The 20046-nt window shown below is 50.6% G+C and overlaps 7 protein-coding genes across 7 annotated transcripts; 4 read left to right on the top strand and 3 right to left on the bottom strand.

Annotated features, from left to right (window-relative positions):
• Positions 1-5: 5 nt before the first annotated feature.
• On the top strand, positions 6-3977 carry EJ05DRAFT_535527 (uncharacterized protein; the record flags this gene model as incomplete). Its single annotated transcript, XM_033749258.1, has 5 exons — positions 6-416; positions 554-2155; positions 2224-2702; positions 3002-3481; positions 3545-3977. Exons 1-5 carry the CDS (start codon positions 102-104, stop codon positions 3975-3977), a joined length of 3309 nt encoding a protein of 1102 aa, XP_033604745.1. The 5' UTR covers positions 6-101.
• A 270-nt stretch (positions 3978-4247) lies between these two features.
• On the bottom strand, positions 4248-5822 carry EJ05DRAFT_434217 (PLP-dependent transferase; the record flags this gene model as incomplete). The annotated part of the gene is made up of 4 exons (XM_033741642.1): positions 4248-4538; positions 4596-5260; positions 5317-5582; positions 5638-5822. 4 exons carry the CDS (start codon positions 5820-5822, stop codon positions 4248-4250), a joined length of 1407 nt encoding a protein of 468 aa, XP_033604744.1.
• Positions 5823-6058: 236 nt separating this feature from the next.
• Positions 6059-8099, bottom strand: EJ05DRAFT_434288 (FAD/NAD(P)-binding domain-containing protein; the record flags this gene model as incomplete). Its single annotated transcript, XM_033741649.1, has 5 exons — positions 6059-7050; positions 7103-7284; positions 7339-7675; positions 7725-7753; positions 7804-8099. The coding sequence occupies 5 exons, from the start codon at positions 8097-8099 to the stop codon at positions 6059-6061; spliced, it is 1836 nt and encodes a 611-aa protein (XP_033604743.1).
• Positions 8100-8891: 792 nt separating this feature from the next.
• On the bottom strand, positions 8892-10782 carry EJ05DRAFT_483049 (WD40 repeat-like protein; the record flags this gene model as incomplete). The annotated part of the gene is made up of 4 exons (XM_033745224.1): positions 8892-8918; positions 8973-10469; positions 10517-10665; positions 10716-10782. The coding sequence occupies 4 exons, from the start codon at positions 10780-10782 to the stop codon at positions 8892-8894; spliced, it is 1740 nt and encodes a 579-aa protein (XP_033604742.1).
• Positions 10783-11064: 282 nt separating this feature from the next.
• On the top strand, positions 11065-12641 carry EJ05DRAFT_473205 (DUF1751-domain-containing protein). Its single transcript, XM_033743350.1, has 2 exons — positions 11065-11674; positions 11732-12641. Exons 1-2 carry the CDS (start codon positions 11274-11276, stop codon positions 12435-12437), a joined length of 1107 nt encoding a protein of 368 aa, XP_033604741.1. The 5' UTR covers positions 11065-11273; the 3' UTR covers positions 12438-12641.
• A 51-nt stretch (positions 12642-12692) lies between these two features.
• EJ05DRAFT_507850 (NUC173-domain-containing protein) lies at positions 12693-17119 on the top strand. Its single transcript, XM_033747961.1, has 4 exons — positions 12693-12881; positions 12929-14512; positions 14561-14872; positions 14920-17119. The coding sequence occupies exons 1-4, from the start codon at positions 12813-12815 to the stop codon at positions 16762-16764; spliced, it is 3810 nt and encodes a 1269-aa protein (XP_033604740.1). The 5' UTR covers positions 12693-12812; the 3' UTR covers positions 16765-17119.
• Positions 17120-18192: 1073 nt separating this feature from the next.
• On the top strand, positions 18193-19937 carry EJ05DRAFT_491611 (putative major facilitator superfamily transporter; the record flags this gene model as incomplete). Its single annotated transcript, XM_033745992.1, has 2 exons — positions 18193-19054; positions 19192-19937. The coding sequence occupies 2 exons, from the start codon at positions 18193-18195 to the stop codon at positions 19935-19937; spliced, it is 1608 nt and encodes a 535-aa protein (XP_033604739.1).
• Positions 19938-20046: the final 109 nt, after the last annotated feature.

Raw genomic sequence — 20046 nt, 5'->3', positions numbered from 1 at the left:
CTCTAGTTGTTTCTTCGATTGAACAACAAAGCCTTCACTTCAGAAATATCTCCTCGCTTCGGGTCTTTCGTAGCCCCCCCCGTGTCACGGAGAATAAGGCAATGCCCGCGCCAATCGACAGTTCAGCTGTTGCTGACGAGATCCAACAAGTTTCTCTTGGCGACAATGTTGTTCAACCCGGCAAGCAGAATATCGAGGATAACAGTGGGACTATTGGACAGACTGCTGCCCCTCTGGCTGCTAGAGTCCAAACACTTCTGAAGGGGGGACGTGAGAACAAGGTCCCCAAGGTTCCTCAGGAGGCTCGCAGCAATAGTGGTGATAGTGGCACAAACAGTGTTCGCTCTTTCGACGCAACGCCGGACCTTACCCATGATCAAGCTGGATCTCGCTCTTCAGCCTATGAAAGCCAATCTGTAAGTTGGATTCCTGTACTGAAGTTCATTGCGCATATGGTAGTGGCCTACCGCACCTCTTAGCACTTCACCTATACTCAAACTTCACCTTCACAACATGAATGCCTTCCGCGATATGAAGCTAATCTGAGGAATAGGACATCAACACCCCGCTAGATGGCTCAGTCACTCAAAATAACAGCTACTTCCCCGCTGACCCCCGCCTGGTACGCATACGATTGGACCAAATAAAGCGAGCTTCGGGCCAGAACGCAACGCCCACCGAATCCAGCGCAGACGACAACTCAGTCAATACATCCAGCCGTGCCGTCTCTCGCCCCGACTCAGTCGACGAAAGCCAGGTGCCAGGACAGGATGAAGCTCTTGTCGGCCGCCCAGTCAGTCGACGCTGGAGTATCACCGCAAGCGATACCAACAATGAGAACTCTGACAAGGCGGCTCGCGCTTCATTAAGACGCTCTATTTCTTCCTCCCAGCTGAACGCAACTGCTGCCGCTGCTGCCGCCGCAACAAGCACAGAGTCCGACCATCATGACTGGTTCGCAGACACCGCCCGTCCGAAGGCCTTGGTGGCTCCGTCAGCAGGCCCTGCTCCAGTTGTGCCTGGCTCGACTCCGCATCAACAAGAGGGACCCATCGATATTGAAGACCCCGAGAGTGCGTCCGCCGGCGCAGCAGTCACGGTAGATGAAGTTGCTACACCGGCACAGACTAAGGGCAACTACTGGCCTCGCTTCAAGGCGTGGTATAGACGTGTATACTGCCCTACGGAGTCGCCGCCGCTCGTCTTGCCCACAGCACCAACCGACGCCGAGAAAGTCCTATATCTCAAGACAAACCGTCTCGGTCTGCATGGAATCGGTGTGTTGGCGTTCTGCAGTCTTTCTGCTGGTATGTGGCTGTTCGTCCTCTCATCGGTTGCTTTCTACTGGTTTGGTGCATTCGTCGCTTTCCTCCAGCTCTACATGATCGTCTCCTACCTGACCTCAGTCTGTGGAGGCGAGTTCAACATGGAAGAGCACAACAAGATCCTGGCCGAGAACCCCATCGACCCCGTCACCGCCCCCGACATCGACATCTACCTCCCCGTCTGCAAGGAGCCCATGGTCATCCTCGAAAACACCTGGAACCACGTCAGCGCCCTGCAGTACCCCGAAGGCAAGATCAAAGTCTGGGTCCTCGACGACGGCGCCGACGACAACGTCAAGGCCCTCGCCACAAAATTCGGCTACAACTACATCGTCCGCGACAACCGCCCGCACCTGAAGAAAGCAGGTAACCTCCGCTACGCCTTTGCCCGCACCGAAGCGCCCTTCTTCTCCATCTTTGACGCCGATTTCTGCCCTCGTCCGGACTTCCTGCTCGAGATTATGCCGGAGCATCTCGCCAACCCGGATACGTGTATTGTGCAGACGCCGCAGTTTTTCCGCACCACGACGGATCAGTCGTGGGTTGAGCAGGGTGCGGGTGCGATTCAGGAGGTGTTCTACCGTGTTGTGCAGACGAATCGGAATAAATGGGGTGCGTCGGTGTGTGTAGGCAGCAATGCTATCTATCGCCGTGAGTCGCTTGTCGAGGTCGGTGGAACGGCTGAGATTGGGTTCTCGGAGGATGTGCACACGGGTTTCTATGCGATGTGTCGTGGGTGGAAGCTGCGCTATCTGCCGCTTTGTCTGGCTTGTGGTGTCTGTCCTGATACACCGCGCGCGTACTTCAGCCAGCAGATGAGATGGGCCATGGTACGTTCTCCCAGCACACTTCTTTCCGATCCAAATATGTAACAGTCCACTAACATCCATCCGCACAGGGCTCAACCACCCTCGTAACCAACCCCGAATTCTGGAAATCGCCGCTCAACCGCATGCAAAAGATCTGCTTCCTCTGCGGTCTCCTCTACTACTCCGCCGTCGTCCTCTCCATCTTCATGGCGCCCCTCCCCGGTATGCTCCTCATCTGGATCCGGCCCGAATACGTGCGCTACTACAACTTGGCCTTTGCCGTGCCCTCGGTGCTCTACGGCCTGATCATCATCCGCGCCTGGGCCAAGGCCGAGTACGGCTTCAACGTGCAGTTCATCCAGCAGATCCAGATGTACGCGTACGCCGCCGCGATCAAGAAGCGTATCCTCGGCCGTGGCTTGACGTGGGTGGCGTCGGGCGACAGCAAGGTGCACAAGAGCAATGAGTTCCGTGAGATGCGGATTGTGGCGTGGGTGTGGAACACGACGATTGTGGGATTGACGGTTGCTGGTATCGTGTATCAGACGCTGGGGCATAGGCTGCACTGGTATGATACCATTCCGCTACTCGTCTTGACTGCTTTCAATCTCTTCCTCGCTCACCGGTTCTTGCTGTGGGCGGGCAAGATTTGAACTTTGGTGGTTTTTTTTTTTTGGTTTTCTTTTGTTGCTTTTTTTTTATAACTTGGAAGCCTTTTGAGCTGGATACCCCCCTCCCCTTTTCACAGCAGCCGGCGGAATAATTTAGATTAAATAGTATCTTATAGATAGAGAGAAATAATTAATGCATATCAATACGGCCTCACGAACAATTGTACTATGAATACTGTTCATCATAAACATGTAGTGTGAAAAATGGCGGAAAAGTCGGTCACTATGGATGCGTATGCAAAGCTGACTTGTACAAGGTCCCCGATTCCTCACCACCAGCCTTCTCCGCCATCTGGCACTGGCTCTCCGCGCCTCCACGCGTCCACGCGTACCCACGCCTCCAATACGAATCCGACACCCTCCCCATCCAGATCTCCGAGCTACAATCCCTCAGCGTCTCCCTCGCATGGAGCATGGCCCCGCGCAGCCTCGACAGCAGCGCCAGCAAAGACCCAAACACCCAACCCAACGCCGACGCCCTCGCCGGCATCGGCACCCAGGCCAACGTCGTCATGGACCTCTTCTGCGACGCCGACCGCGACCGCAGCGCCCAGCCCAGCCAGCAGATGTACGAGATCATGATCTGGTTTGCGCGTCTGGGCGATGCCAGCCAGCCCATCGGCTTCGCCGCCGACGCGAACGGCATCCTCGATATGACCCTCGAAGGCGTCGATTTGTGCGTTGTTCCTGACTTACACTCTTTGTTACTCCCGTGTTGAACTGACATGGCAATACACAGCACGCTGTACAACGGCTCAAACTCGAACGGCCAGACCGTATACTCCTGGGTCTCGCCCACAATCGTCACGTCCTTCACCGGCGACGTTACGCCGCTCATCCACGCCCTCCCCCGATACGGCCTGATTCCGTACGAAACCTACATCGGCCTCGTGCAGTTCGGCACCGAGACCTACTTCGCCAGCGAGGAAATTGTGTTCGAAGCCGAGCACTTCGAAGCGGAACTGACTGCGGTGCCGGGTGCGAGCGGGACAGGTGGCGGCGGCGGAAGTGGTGGGTTAGGCGTCGAGCCGTTGCCGGAGCAGACTGACAGTGCGGCAGTCAAAATCGGCATGGACGCAAAGAATAGTCTCTGGACGTGGGCCACGCTAGGAATCGGAATTGCTATAGCGAGTTTCGGCGGTGGTGGTATGCTTGTATTCTTAGGATTGTGAGGGTTGTAATATGTCTGCATGCGTGGCGTTGGCTCGGTTTGGGGACCTGGTGCATTGGTGCATTGCATTTTGCATGAGGTTGGCATCGCATAGGGTACCGGGCGGTCTTCTTGTCGTTTGATGTACACGGTTCATCCGCATCCTAGTGCTGTAAATACAACGTGACCTATGATGCAAACAGACACTACACATAATGATAGCAACACAATAGTCGGGACAGCGGATTTAACTGCTGCCTGTTGTGCCAGGCTATGCATTAGTTCCAAACTTCTATTTGATATACTGTTTAAGACCTTTCCTCAATCTATCTTGGGCTGACTCTAGGATATCGTCATTCTTGCAGACAGCGAATCTCAACCAGTCTTCGACAATGTGAGCATTCTCAGGGGTGAAAAACTCAGTCGGTGGTATCGCAGCCACGCCCAGCTCCTTGATGAGGTACCAGCATAACTTGAAGTCGCGCGGGCGGTCAGCTACGATATCCGGGAACACATAATCCTCGGGCAATTGAACCTTGGCCATATTAACCAGGACGAAATATCCACCCTCTGGATCAGAGTACTGTGACAGGTGTGAGTGATCGTATACCATTGCGTTCTGACAGGACCTGACACTTACTGGAAGTCCTAATTCATCCCAAATGGTGTTGAATTTCTTCATCTTGCCTTGCATCTCCTTCTTTGACTTGTTCCAAAAGTCATGCTTCTCAGCCTCTTCGAAACCAATTGCGGTAGCTTCTTGTAGCGGACTGACGCTGCTATAGCAAATCCGAGTGTGCGCAGCACTAACGTATTTTATCAAATGTTCTGGCCCGATAAGCCAGCCCACGCGCCAGCCAGTTGCGTAGAAGTTCTTTCCGCCTGAGCCAACAGTCATAGTAAGTTTCGCAATTTCTGGAGACAGTGTCGCGATTCGGGTGAAGGGGACGTAGTATAAAGTGTCGTAGACTTCGTCTGATAATATGATGATCTGATGCTTCACGCAGAGATCACCGATAGCTTGCAGTTCAGCCTTTGAAAACACTTTCCCGATAGGATTGTGAGGCGTGTTCAAAACTATCATCCTCGTCTTTGGGGTAATCGCACTCTCCAACTCTTTCATATCTATCGACCACTCTGCAGCCGATGTCGTCTTCATTGCGCCCTGTAGAGGTGGGTGCATAGGCACATAGACAACCTTGCCTCCTGGCATTTCGATATTACTGACATATTGGTCAAAGAAAGGCTCGAAAACAATGACCTCGTCGTCCTTTTCTATGAATGCCATGAAGGCACTTAGCATTCCTTCGGTCATGTGTTAGTTCACTCCGGTGTACTCGGTATATAATTATCTAGTGTACCTTCATTGGCTCCTGTTGTGATTGTGATTTCTTTCTCGGGATCAAGCTTCCTTCCATAAAAAGGCGAGTATGCATCGGCAAGCGCTTTCTTTAACCTGGGTCGGCCTTTTGTGGGCGAGTATTGATTACATTCGACTCTATCTAGAGCAGATTTCGCCGCATCAAGGACGAAGTCTGGTGGGTTGTAGCCAAAGAAGCCCTGCCCCATGTTCACGACAGGCTGAAGGTGTTCAGGTGCCGCCGCCGCCGCCTCGTTTACAATAGTCCTGCGAGGAGGAAAACATGAGTCTCTAGGCTAGCGGGAGATAATAATTGTCTCACCAAACATCTTGTCGCTGACCAGCAACGCGCGCTGCGGGCTTGAATGGATCCGATCGAGTCATACTACACGAAAGCGCTCGCCGTCGGATGGAGAGCGTCTGCTGTTTCGCCAGCGATCGAGGAGGACAGTTGGTAGTAAGGGCGAAGAAAGTACGTCGTAAACAACAATTGGAGGTAACAATCATGATCTTCAGGCCAGAACCATTGCGGGGGACCAGAAGATTGTGTGTGATTATTCAAGCTTCATCTTCAATGCAGGTGAAGCTGCCGGCCCCACCATTCAATGGCGTCAGTTCAAAAGCCGACCTTGCCGAAGTCGGTGGCCGGTCTACCAGCCACTAATTAGGACAGAGTATGACAACGAGTTCCTGATCCATTCTATCAAACTCTCGAGAGCCTGTATAATTGGCTCTCTTGATTATCAATGCGAGAACGGGCGTATCCTATACCTCTCTGACTCCTCTGGCTTTCCAGGAGCTGGCACTTCCTGAAACTCGGGATATAGATACCACGCGAGATCTTTCTTCTCCAGCTGCCTTTCACTCCATCCATTTCCCAGCCACGCCATCCTATTGACCTCTACGCCGCGAGACTCTCCAATGTACTCGTACTCGAAATCCTCCCAGCGTGGAGATCGTAATGACTCAAGGCAGTGCAACGTACTTCCAGGCCATAGGCCCACCACTTTGCCATTCTTCTTGTACCAACTGCGGCATTCCTCTGTGTAGACCGTCTTCTCGAAATACGCATCAACGTACGCAGTAAAGTCGCGGACTCGTGCCGCCTTTACCACCATAGACTTTATATTTTCTTTCTGGATCTTACGGATGCATTTGACAATGTAATCATTCGCTCCTTCAATCATCATAGTCAAAGATCCAGAGCCAATAGCAGCGTTCGGACCAAGCATCATGAAATGGTTTGGGAACTCATCCACAGCGACAGAGAGGTAGTTTGTCGGCCGATCTTTCCATTTTGCTTGCAGAAGTGTGCCTCCTTCACCTTCAACCGGGAACGGTGGCGCAGCTCCGGTGTCGAAGCCCGTGGCACACACTAAGGCGTCCATGCGATGCAAAGTGCCGTCTGCGGTACGGATACCGTTGAATTCAATCTCACGAATCTCGTCCTTGATGACCTGAACATTGGGTTCGGTTAGTGCTTCCAAAAACCCTGGACCGGGGGTTAGGCGGCGACAGCCCGGTGAAAAGGACGGACGTAGAGTGTTTAATATATCTGGTCTATCAGCAAGCTTAGACTTCATATAGGCCTCGAAATCTGCTTGCGATGCCGTCTGCTGTGGAGAACCTCTAAACGTAGATCCGTGGATTGAGTTGCCGTACTCTTCAATACGTAGGCGAAACTTGAGATATTCGGCAGGATCCATCTTGAGAGTTTCTCGGAGTTCTTCAGGTACTGCTTTGATATCAGGGTTTGATCTAGTTTGCGTTCATGGCATTATGCTCACTTTCAGTTCCTTTCATGCCCAGTGTGTCCCAAAGCTGCTGTCCGAATGGAGGACTAATCCACGTGGGACTTCGAATGAAGCATGATAGACGAGCGCCGGGCACTTTTTGCAACTGAGGAATGATTTGAATTGCGGAACTGCCAGATCCGATGACTCCTATCCGCTTCGCTGTAAAATCGTAGCTATAGTACTTGTCAATAAGCACAAAAAAAGCTTGATTTTTTTTGACCACGTACTTTACGTTCCAACTAGCGGAATGCATTAATTCGCCTTTGAAAGTCTCTAGGCCCTTGATCTTGGGCCAAGATATACTATTCAGGTTGCCTCTTCCACTTATTAAGATGTCTCCTACATCTTCAGAGATCTGACCCGAAAGTAAATTGACAATGGTGAGGTGCCACTTTCCAGTGTCGCCATTGTATCGGCATCTCGTGACTTTGTGATTCAACTTGATAAATCGATCTACACCGTATTTCTTAGCAGTGCGCGTAAGGTACTGCCGTATCTCGTTGGCCGGCGCGTATAACGAGGTCCACTCTGGGTTTGGCTCGAATGAGTATTGGTACGAGTGTGCTGTTACCTCATCAGTATGCGCTGCTCGTAAAGGAGAGTGTGATCATACAAGGTACATCGCACGCACATCCGGGATATCTGGCGTAAAATGAGCTATGCTACGACGTCATTCTTGGGATACGTCGCACCTGTTCTCGTACCACGCACCACCGATACCGCTATTCTTATCATAGATTGCCACATCGACATTGCGGATCCTCTCGGGAATCCTTATTCCACACAAAATTCCTGAGTAGCCAGCTCCTATCACAAGGACCTTGACTGGTCTGAAGTTCTCAACGGGGGCATCACACAAGTGGTAGGATAGTCCGCCATTTGGAGTATCAGGCTGAACAGTATTACCATTTGAGTCGAGGTGCGGAGTCTTTAATCTCTCGCTTACTCTCACCACCTCTGCGAACGCGGGACGAGGAGCAACAGACATTTGAATAGAATAGGTAGATCTAGAAGAATTGACGAAATAAAGAAGTACGATACAACTTTGGTTTGATACAGTGAAAGGACATTTATCTAGCGCCACTTCTAGCAGTCCTTCTATGCTAAACCATACCCAGACTGTCGTATTCGATCGCCTGTGGAGCCGGCATGCTAATGTGGATCACCTACTGAGACATGATCCACTTTGGATGGCAATGTCTTGCAGAGCGAGACACATACGGAAGCTAGGCGCTCACGACCTAGCGGACCTGAGATTCCTATTCCTATCTCTTCTGGAGCTGTAGGTCGGAGGTAGTCGGTTCATGATGTCGATGTCAAGCTAATTTGTACTTGCAAGCAAGGTTTGACTGCTTCATTTGGCTTGGTAAGCGCCCCCCAGGCTCCGCTGCGGCATATCGTATCCACTCGCCCCACCACGCACCCACTTTAAACGAAGGCCTCGGATTAGTCTATCTTCTCTTTACGGCAGTTCAAGAGCCTGTTGGACAACTGGCGGCGTCAATGGCGTCGAATTGTGACTTATTGACCCTGTATATCCATGGATGTCGAAGCGACCTGGCGGAGTCTGTTACTGGCGCATTTGGAGACGATTCGTCAGAATAGTACCGACGACCCCGATTCATCTGCTGTGTGCGATACATCTACAGGCAGCAAATGTTGGATCCACCGTGGTTAGGGCGTCCTGTTCGCAGCACTACTGGCCAAAGTGGAGCTCGTTTATCTCAGTTGTTGCATCGAGTGCACAAAACGGCGATTGAACGCTATATTTGCGACCTTCTCACCTCTGGAAGTTAATGAGAGCGAACTATAGACAAGTTAACTGGGCATATCAGGTGGTATTAATGCACGCAACACATACCTGATTCCCCAGGGCGAACGCCAAACGCTTGCTGTCCGCGTCCCACGCAAGCCGGTGCAGAGGGTCTTGCGCATCTTTGTCGCTACCAGGCATAGCCCAGTGTTCTTCTTCAGAACCATGCCATTGAGCTTTTGGCGTTCCTCCGTGTTCAGCTTGCCATATAGACACAGTGTCCATACCAGCAGCAGCAAGGAGAAAACCGTCCGGAGAAAATGCTATGGCGCCTACTGGTCGATCCTCAAGCTCGACTCGGTACACGTGATCGAAGCCTTCCTTTACGTTCCATACTTGGATGTACCCATGGTGAAATGATGCCGCAAGTAGACGCGCAGATTCTGCAGTATGTGAAGCTGGATTCGGGATAGGCTGGAATGCAATATCGGTGACAGGTGCGACGTCGAAAGTTTGAATTCGCAGTGTTGCGTCTTCAAGGTGTGCGAGAGCGACAGCGTCGCCGTCAAGAGATTTGCAAGCGATAAATCTGCAAATCGGATCAAAACAGACTCTATCCCAGTCCCTGCCGGTATCAAAGTTTTTCAAGACCCTGATCTCGCTTGAAAGAGCATCCAGTTCGAGAATGCTCAGGAATTTTTCACCACACACAACGAACCGTGTGTCAAACAACCATTGACAATCCAAAAGAGGCTGATCAGTTGCATATGACACGTATGAGAAGTCCTGCTTCCAAATGCGAATCAAACCAGCGACATCATTACCAGAAATAGTCAGCAGAAGCTGACTTGCTTGATTCCAAGTGATTTGGAATATCATCCCACCGAGAGAAGAGATCATGCGGTACTCGTTCCCTTCAATCAGGCTCAACTTATAATCAGACATAGACTCGCTCATTTCGTTGGTAATACGCTCCTGTGTTGCGAATGCAGCGCAACCAGGTTCACTAGGTCCTTTCCAAGCAAACGCTGACACATCGAAACTGTTGAAGGGTAGTGGATAGTCTACGTTGCGGAGTTCGCCCGCTGTGGACTGTAGAGTCTGGGAGGTGGGAACATCGTAGAATCGAAGTAAAGAGTCGCCTGCAACCAACAGAACGTCTCTATCAGTGTCATTGTCGTGGCCCCACATGACGTGATTGATGATAGACCCTGGCTTGTCAACACTGGTGATTATGGTGCTTGGAGCGAGTTCTGCAATCTTTTCCGTCTGAACATCCAGACTCCTTCCTTGGACTAAGGTTGTGGTTTGTACCTCTTCAACATTTGGGGATTCGACATCAGAGACCAGAGCCTCTGATTCTCCACGCGAAGGTGAATGCACACCATTGGGCTCGATCTCCATCGCGTCGCCATTCAAACGTTCCGGCCCACTACTCTTCTTCTTCCGCCTTGGCCCTTTCTTTGACCCATTATCGTGTAATGTACCATTGGTCTCATGGGGTATGTCATTGTAGTCATCCTCGGCCCTCAGTACAGGACCTCCGCTACGATGAATCGAGTATTGGCTGCCGTGATCATCTCCAAACCGTGGGGATGAGTGAGACTGAAGGAGTTAGCGTCCTCGATCGCCACAGGAAGGCCATGACTGACTCCTTTGACCCCAGCTTCAAGATGATTGAGGTATAGCCCATCCTGCAAGAGCTCGACCATAGCATTCTTCTTGACGTTACTCGCGAACGGAAGCTCTTGAGGGTCGCGGACCCATTCTTTCTGCAAGTGCACCGCGGCAGATCCAAAGCCTCGAAGATTGTCAGTGATTGCACCGACAGCCGTGTAATATGCGACTTACCGGCCTCCTGCAGATACCTCCACACCAGGTAGTTAACGACATTCGAAGATAGCGTCTCGACAGTCATTGCGCATGATTGAAATGCGCCTAGGTTTTGAGATTCGTCCAAGGTCACCACTGCATCGGCAAGGTGTGAATTTGGGGACAAGGAGCACTTGATAAATATCGATATGAGTAGAACTAAAGATGAGCAGGATTGTCGAGGTCGTGGAATCGGGACGTGCGGATGAGATTCAAGCTTCGCGCGCTCTTCGTGGTCTGCTATAGGGTCGCGAATCGCTAGCCAATCACAAGGATCCAAGATTTCAGCCTCAACAGCCAACGCCTCACAATAGACCCTGGGGTTTCTCTTTGCAATCACCTTTGAAGCTCCTGTACAAAACACTACTTCCTATAGAGCCTGACCGGCGCGGGAACCTTGTGTCTGCGCATTCGACACCAAAATCCCCCCTATACCTTTCAGCGCGCTGATCATTCGACCTTCGGTCCTGTTCAAGCTTGTAGAGCGCCTTGGGAGAGGTTGTCGACCTCGCACATCCCATCTCTCACATCCTTGTTATGGCTCCAAGAATCAACCTACCTCCGTTGACGCGCAGTCTCCTCGCCGCCCTCATAATCCTGACACTCCTGAACGCGGCGGTCAGGCCGTATCCTGACTGGGTTTCTGGAGTAGAGAAGCCGATTATCGCTACAGGAGATGGCGCGCCGTATCTAGCGATCGTTCCAGGAGCTTCAATCGTTTATCCATATGTGTTCCTTATTGCGACACTTGTGGAGCAGAATATTTTTGGTCTGTTGATCACAGGTGTTACCCTATTCTACGGAGGAAGATACCTAGAGCGCGCCTGGAGCTCTCAAGAGTTTGCCAAGTTTATGCTTTTCGTTTCTATGCTCCCGAACATAGTAACTTTCCTTTTTTATGTTCTCGCGTTCGCAATTTCGAAGAATGAGGCTGCTCTGTAAGTCCCCACAATACGATACAAAGATCAAGGCCATAGCCGTCTAACATGGGAAAGAAACACGACTATTTCAGGTGGTATAGCTATTCAGGCGGGTTACCTTGTTGCCTTCAAACAACTAGTACCTGAACATACTGTCGCCATCGCCAGAGGCCTGATCCGTATGAGGGTCAAACACTTCCCGGCCATACATCTCGCCGCGAACACGATATCTGGGTTGATATTTGGAACAGAAACAGCCATGTTTTTGACTTGGGCCGGGTTTTTCACGTCTTGGATCTATCTTCGGTTCTATCGTCTCAGTCCTTCCTTATCCTCAACAAGTACAGGCGAGTCGGCAGACGTTCGCGGTGATGCCTCCGACACTTTTGGTTTCGCATTCTTCTTTCCTGAACCTCTTCACACTCCCATAGCAGCCACTTGTGATAGAGTGTACGAAGCTTTAGTAGCAGTTAAGATATGCATTCCATTTTCCGCTGAAGACATCGACATAGGAAACGAGCAAGCATCTGCGCGAGCCGAAGGGGGTCTTCCAAGCATTATGAACGGGTCGGGTAGAGGCGGACGAAGCGGGGGAAGACGTGAAGAAGCTGAACGGAGACGAGCCCTTGCATTGAAGGCTCTTGATCAAAGGCTACATGCGGCGTCGACAAGTAAGCCCCAAGCACCCGCCGCTCCAACTGGGAGCGTTTCGATGCTGGGAGAAACAAATTATGAACCCGAGCGAGGCGACGACATTCAAGCTAAGGTTTCCACCACATAAACAGACTCTAGTAGAGTGTATCATATGATACAGCAAATTTATTCGCTTAGTGTAGTCTGTATATTGACGACGCTCCATTATATATACTTGTCTCGCTTGTTCTCGTTCGCGATTTGGCATGTAACGTACCTTTGAAAAGCCGGGCATTGAGTATAGATGCTGCTTTATGCAGAGCTTATCATAACCGTCCAAGTCCCTGCAGCTTACCTTTATGTAACATAGCGAACGAATATATGTCGGTGAGTGTCCCGGCGATACGGAGTTAGTACTGATGTGGACCGTGCACTAGAACTTTTTTAAAATAAGTGCCGTGTGCGACACTCAGTGAATCACTGCGAAATCTTCAAGGACTTGACTTACGCAAACGAGGCCAAGATGTCTCTCGAACTAAAGGAGAGGCTGGACAAGATCCGTTCCTCGCCCAAGCAGCAAAACCAGCAGCAGGTGTGCAATCTCACGCAAGTCGCATAAATCGAGCTAACAAACTCCAGAGTGCTGCGGTGCTCTCAGCAGTTGAGGATACAATCAAGTCGCAAAACTCTGAACTCACACCTGCCGCCTACTTCGCCGCGCTGCTTGCCTTGCTCAAGAAGTATATACCTCCTGATCAGCCAATCGTCAATAAAGAAGTTGCGTCTGCTGTTGTGTACCTCCTCGACCTTATAACACCCCACGTCGCCGCCCCGCTCCTACGATCGAAATTCTCCCAGGTCGTGACTAGCCTAGCTCCTGCTCTGACCCAAAAAGATTCAGAAGGACCCTTGATTAGACCTTCGATAGGTTGTCTTGAGTCACTATTGCTAGTACAAGACTCACAAGCATGGGCGTTACCACAATCGCAGGTCAGCCCGCGCTGGGCGTTAGCAGGACTTCTCGCCATTGCAGTAGGTCAGAAACCGAAGCCTCGAAAACGTGCTCAAGATGCCATTACGAACGTCCTAAAACATCCGCCTCCTAGCCCGTCCATCGATCACCCGGCGGCAGATATGTGTGCAGAAAGCGCATTGAGTAGTTTACGTGCACTGGCTGTGGAGGCAAGCAAAAGCAAGAAGAGCCGAAATCGGGACGGATCGCTAGAGCCAGAGATGATGCATGTCTTACAATTGATCAAAGCCATAGCGAGTGGTTCAGATGGTTGGCCCAGTAAGAAGATCGATGCTTTAGTCGAGTTACTTTTGAACATTTCGCGCTCCACGAACGAACACCTCACTATGGCAGCGTTTGATCTGTTCGAAGTCATATTTGCAGGTATGGCTAATGATGAAACATCACCGAAACTGCCACTGCTCTTAGAAAAGATATTGGAACTGCAACCTGCGCGTGGCGACTCTCAATTGCTTCCTCCTTGGATCGCGGTCTTGTCCAGGGGATATGATGTATCGGCCCAGGTTGAACCCGAGGAGACATTTCAAAAGTTGCCAGATTTGTTTGCCAAAATATCTGAATTTCTGGAGTCCCCATCTCACAACATCCGCATATCTGCTTCAGAATGCTTGATATCATTCATGGCGAATTGTGTTCCTGTGAGTGTTCTACAGAACCCTTCAATCTTTGACGAGAAGGCTCTAGAGAAGTTGTCGAGGACAGCTGCAGGCCTACTGAGCGTCAAATACCAAGCTGCATGGATGGAGGTCTTCAACGTCCTTGGAGCTATGTTTGAGAAGTTACGCTGGATGGCTTCACCATATCTAGATACCACAGTGAAACAGATCGGCGAACTGAGAGGAAGTGACTCGTTTGCCGGTAAGACTGAAGCTGATACTGTTCTCTCCAAAGCAGTTCGTGCGATAGGGCCTGAAAAGGTCCTTGAAATACTGCCATTGAACTTAAGCAGGCCTGTACCTGGACAGCCAGGTCGCGCATGGCTTCTCCCGATCATACGAGATTCTGTTAGCAACACCCGGTTATCGCATTTTCGCCAGGAGCTAGTACCACTGAGCGAAGCAATGTTCCAAAAAGTTCTTGAACACGGGCAGGCAGAGAAGACCATGGAAATCAAAGTATTTGAAACAGTCGTCCATCAGATATGGACGTGCTTACCAGGTTATTGCGATCTCCCGCTCGACGTGGTGGAGGTATGCTACTTGAGTGTCTTCTTTATGGCTTGCCTAATTCTCTTCTAGGGATTCGATCAATCGTTCGCCGAAATGATATCAAATCTTCTGTATCAGCAAACAGACTTACGAGCAGATCTCTGCCGGGCTTTGAAAAATCTTGTGGAAACTAATCAGGCTATCATAGCTGAATCGGACACTGACTTGATCGCATTATCGCGCGTGTCGAAAACAGATGCCAAGCGTAATTTAGATTACCTTGCTACCTTTTCGAACAACATCTTAGCTGTGTTGTTCAACGTATATAGCCAGACCCTACAACAGTACCGTGGCGTTGTTCTGCAATGCATCAACGCTTATCTCAGTATCACCCCGACAAATGTAAGCCGAAGCTGAACAAACAATTTAGCGGAACTAATGTTGAGAAGGATCTCCTGGACACCTTTAACAGAGTCACGTCGGCTTTGGAGACGGCGCTACAAGAAGAAGAGCAGCAGCAACAGCAGCCAAAGACTGCGAAAGCCAAAGGCAAGGTCGAAGACAAGCTACCACCAACAAGTTACACTCTTATGGACTTGATAATTACAATTACGGCATACCTTCCACGGGAAACATTCACTTCGCTCTTTGCCATTGCCTCGCTCATCATCAATTCCGGAAAGGACAACAAGATTCAAAAGAAGGCTTACAAGCTCATCCCTCGCCTAGCCGAATCTGATGCTGGTCGAGAGGCATTGCAGGAGCGCAATAGGGAGCTGCAGCGCCTTCTGCTCGACAGTGCCGAAAAGACAGTAGCTTCTGCACGCCACGAGCGCATTGCAGCTATTTCCTGGGTTGTGGAATATATGCCTACAGAGGACTTGCATTTCATTCCCGCCATTCTGCCAGAGGTAGTAATATCTTCGAAGGAGATCAACGAAAAGGCACGGACCGCAGCATATGACCTTCTCGTGGCCATGGGTGAGAAAATGGATCGTGGAGGCACGATAATCAATTCGAAGATCCCGAACATGCCTGAGGATGCACCTTCGGCTAGTGCGAGTCTCGACTTGTATTTTACTATGGTGTCTGCCGGTCTTGCTGGGTCCACACCCCATATGCAGAGTGCTTCTGTGACAGCCGTAACCCGGGTATTTTACGAGTTTCGTTCCAGGATCTCGGACGCGACTGTGAGCGAGATTTTGGATCTTATGGATATGTTTATTCAAAACAAGAATCGCGAGATTGTGAGGTCGGTACTCGGCTTCGTCAAAGTCGCTGTCATCTCGTTACCAGCATCTCTAATGCAGCCCCGGTTGAAGACCCTGATACCAAATCTGATGATTTGGAGCCATGAACATAAATCCCGATTCAAAGCGAAGGTCAAACATATCATCGAGCGTATGATTCGGCGCTTCGGTATTGAGGATGTTGAAGTGTGTTGTCCGGAAGAAGACAAGAAGCTCATTGCCAACATACGCAAAACTCGTGATCGGGCGAAGAGGAAGAGAGATGCCAGTACCACTGCTGGTGATGAAATGGAGGTCGATGGTGCAGAGGGACCAGCGGATCACCGTCGGAGATCAAAGTTTGAAAGCGAATTTGACGAAGCAGTATATGGAAGCGAATCAGATTCAGTCGCTTCTGTCGCATCAGCCGGCAGCGATGATGAGTTTGTTCGTAAACGACGAGGCAAGGCCCAAAATGGGAATACCTACATCGTGGAGGATGAGGACGAACCTCTCGATCTATTGTCAAAACGAGCTTACGGCAATATATCATCAACCAAACCCGTCAAACAGCGCGCTGTACCGGCCCACAAGACGAAAGCCAAGACCGATCTAGATGGTAAATTACTTCTAGGCGACTCGTCGGACGAAGGCCCAGAAATGATGGATTTCGATGAACAGGGCGAACCGGGTGATGGTACTCTTGAAGGTGGTATCAACGCATATGTTGCAGCCCTCAAAGGACGGGACGCACCCCAGCGTGGTCAAAAGGGAAAGTTGAAGTTCTCAAACAAGCGGAGCAAGGACAACGATGATGAGGAGGACATGGATGTGGATGAAGAAATGGAGGTAGGCAAAAAGCTTAAGTCTAAGGGTAACATGAGTCCGGGCAATAAAAGAGGGGGCTTCAGTGGAGGAAGAGCAGGAGGCATGGCTGGCTTCAAGGCTCAAAGAAAAGGTCTTGGTGCACAAAAACAGAGCGGGGGTGGAGGCGCATCACCAAAGGGTGGAAAGGGCGGAAGAGTAGAAAAGCGATCTCGCGGAAGGGGAGGAATACGCCGATAAGGCCTGATTTGAATTCGAAAGTTGGAAGTCGTATACCCAAGCCAGGAGTTGGCTCTGTCAGCTACTTCCACGCGCGACTGAATTGGCATATAAATCTCGTGATGCAGTAACTGATTCTTGTACCTCGGCGTCCATTGTTGGAATCCATCCATCTGCTATTGTCGTTCATGCCGAATCCGAGCCTCGAATATCGCAAACAAGTATGATCCGATTGAAGTTACTAGGGATGCAACAACAGCAGGTCTCCTGACTGACTGACATAGTCGGCCCGGGTAGAACCTTAAAATAGTTTACTACCAGTCGAGCCAATATTCAAACATTTGGCATGCATACTTGACTATAAAAAAAAGTAGTGATTATTCATAGATCCAAGTATGGGGCGGTTATGATGATACTATTTCTCTGTCTATCAGAGTGCTCACGAAAACATGCGAATTGGTATGTACACGTTGAACCAAGTTCAACCTTCTCGGATATACCACATCATCTACAGAATGGAATACAGTATATAGATTGAGTGAGGATAGGAGCTCTTATCCAATGAGACCTGTGTCACTCACTATAATCAACAATCTCATCACCAATCTTTAAAATGCCATAGTGCGGCTTTAGTGTCCAGGGGCCGTGCCTGGGCGCGTGCGCGGTTTCAATGGTTCCTTGACACATCAAGGAACCAAACGAGATGAGTGTGGCGGCGACCCACCCGAGAGAGCCAAAAGTTTAAAAAAAGCGTTTAGCAAGTGCGCGACCAACTTCTGTGACTGTTTAGAGAAGCGCACGTATGGACGTTTGTGATATAGGCCATTGAGACATTCGGTTTGCTCACTATTTGCTGGTATACATTCTGAGCTTGCTCACCTGACCGTCTCGACATCTCCTCATCGTTCTGCATCTCCACGCTCTCGCCAAGAATCATCATGCGGGGGCTGGAACTAGCTCATACTATTTCGAACGATTGATAAGCCACAACCAGTTTAGCATTTATGGTCTGGCCAATCACAGCCGCCCAACAACATCTCGCCATCTATATTGATATCGCCCCTGGAGCTTCTGGACTTTGGTTAAAAGGGCGTCCCAAGGCGCGCCAGGTGGGCTTGGAAAACGTGTGGGGAGAGACCAGAACATCTACAGCACGCGTATCGCCGTCTCCAAACCGAGGCATTGGCGTGCATTGCTAGAGACCCCGAGGATACAAGAAAGGGTGAATGTCCTACTAGTCGAGACTTTTGGGAAGATGTTCTCGAAACAAGGCCTTCCCGCGGAACGTAAACAGTTTGCGAAAATGGCAAACTCGAAGGAAGAATTGAGTAAGGAGGCAGCGGTGGAGATGCAGGAGTATCAAGGGGATTCGGAGCTGGATCGCTCTGACACTGTGAATAGCGATGTCGAAAACAAGGTATGTCTGTCTTTCGAGACTGTCGGGCGAGGATGGTACTAATCTCTGCAAAGGTCAACTTTGGCTTCATCATGACCATGATTGGCTTTTCCATGGCGTTCGTCGTGGCAGAGGTCATTCCTCTCCTGCTTGTCACAGTCTTTACTGTCATCGCATACGATCTTAACGCTATCAATTCCGCAGTCTGGCTCGTTGTCGCGCCGCTCATTGCCGTCGGTGCCGTATCACCGTTTGTTGGCAGTCTCTCGGATGCACTTGGCCGCAAGAGTCTGATCCTCGCTAGCTTGGGCGTGACTGTCGTGTCCATGGCCATCCTTGGCTCGACACATAATCTAGCAGTGTTTTTCGTCGGGGAAGTGCTAGCTGGAGCTGGGATCGGCGTGCAGATCCTCACGATCCTGGCTGCCGCAAGTGAGATCGTACCTGTCGCAAAGCGAGGTGCGGTCATCGGATACATCGTGCTTGGCTTCGTTCCTTTTGCTCCTGCGTCGTTATATGGACAGTACATTGCGGAGACGAGCTGGCGCTGGATATTCCTCCTGGTTGGTATCTGGACCGTGCTCTCCTTTGTTGTCCTCGCCATATGGTACAAGCCACCACCGGTCAAGAGAACGCAGAACTTGTCGACGCTCCAGATCCTCGCTCGGATGGATTATGTTGGTAATGCACTCTTGGTGCTTGGTCTGGTGCTTTTCTGCGTTGGACTGAATTGGGGAGGTCAGACTCATCCCTGGAAATCGACACAGGTTATTGGATGTCTGGCTTCAAGCGTGGTTTCCGTTGTCTTGTTTGTTTTGTGGGAGAAGTACGGTGCCAAGTATCCCTTGTTCCCGATGGAGCTTGTCAAACATCCACGATATTTCATCGCAGTATCGGTGCTATGTTTAACGTCCGGTAAGTATTCGATTCCATATTACAGATCTAGGGCATCATCTACACACGCTTCAGCACGCTAAAACTGCTCGAAGGGTGGCTTGACCAGTGCTCTGTCGATATATCCGATGACCAGTATCAAGGCTAATCCTCCTCAGGTGTCAATTACGTCCCGATCACAGTTTTCTGGACCATACAGTGTTATGCAGTATATGGAGCCTCCTTCCGTCAAGCCGGTGTATGGCTCCTTCCTCTTGGTTTCTGCATCGCTGGTGGCGCCGGAATCTCCGCCATCATGATTACTGTATTCAAGCGCCGCGTGCACTGGGTCCTGCTCGGCTTCTGTATCATGCAGACAGTCGGCATGGCCTGCATGGCCATCGTGGATCCTACCGACATCCGCACCGTTTGGGGCCCTATGGTCGTCGGCCTGTTCGGAATCGGCGCCGTGCTTCTTCCATCCCAAGTCGTCTTCTCGGTGATATCACCCGACCATCTCATCGGCACTTCCGTCGCGTTTTCCCTCGTCATCCGCATGGTCGGCCAGATCGTCGGCAAGTCTATGTTCTATAACATCTTTCGCGAGCATGTCCGCACGCTGGCGCCTCCTATCATCGGTATACCGGCTATCAATGCAGGCTTCCAGAGCATTCCACGCATCGAGGAGGTTGTTACGGTCATGGCAGCGGGGCCTCTCAGTCATTACAGGAGTGCGTTTCCCGAGATTGTAGATGATGCGAAGATGGAGGTCCTGGTGCAGGCTGGGAGAGTCTTGTATGGCAAAGCTTTCCCGTTGATCTACTACGTCTCGATTCCGTTTGGGGTTTTAGCAGTGCTGAGTTGTTTTGCGCTGTGGGGGATCGAGCAGTTCCTGACGGACCACGTTGCCGTACATCTTGTTTAGATATGCCCTTATAGAGACTCGTTCTAACCGCAGAATTGTATAGGAAATGGTCTGTCTTGTGGTGTGCAACCGTGGCTAACGACACGGCCAAGCGAAATCAACTCTCACT

Source organism: Pseudovirgaria hyperparasitica, assembly GCF_010093815.1.
Source record: "Pseudovirgaria hyperparasitica strain CBS 121739 unplaced genomic scaffold EJ05scaffold_2, whole genome shotgun sequence".
Lineage (NCBI taxonomy): Eukaryota > Fungi > Ascomycota > Dothideomycetes > Acrospermales > Acrospermaceae > Pseudovirgaria > Pseudovirgaria hyperparasitica.
The sequence above is the reverse complement of the archived record's forward strand: the minus strand, read 5'-3'. Positions and strand labels throughout refer to the sequence as shown.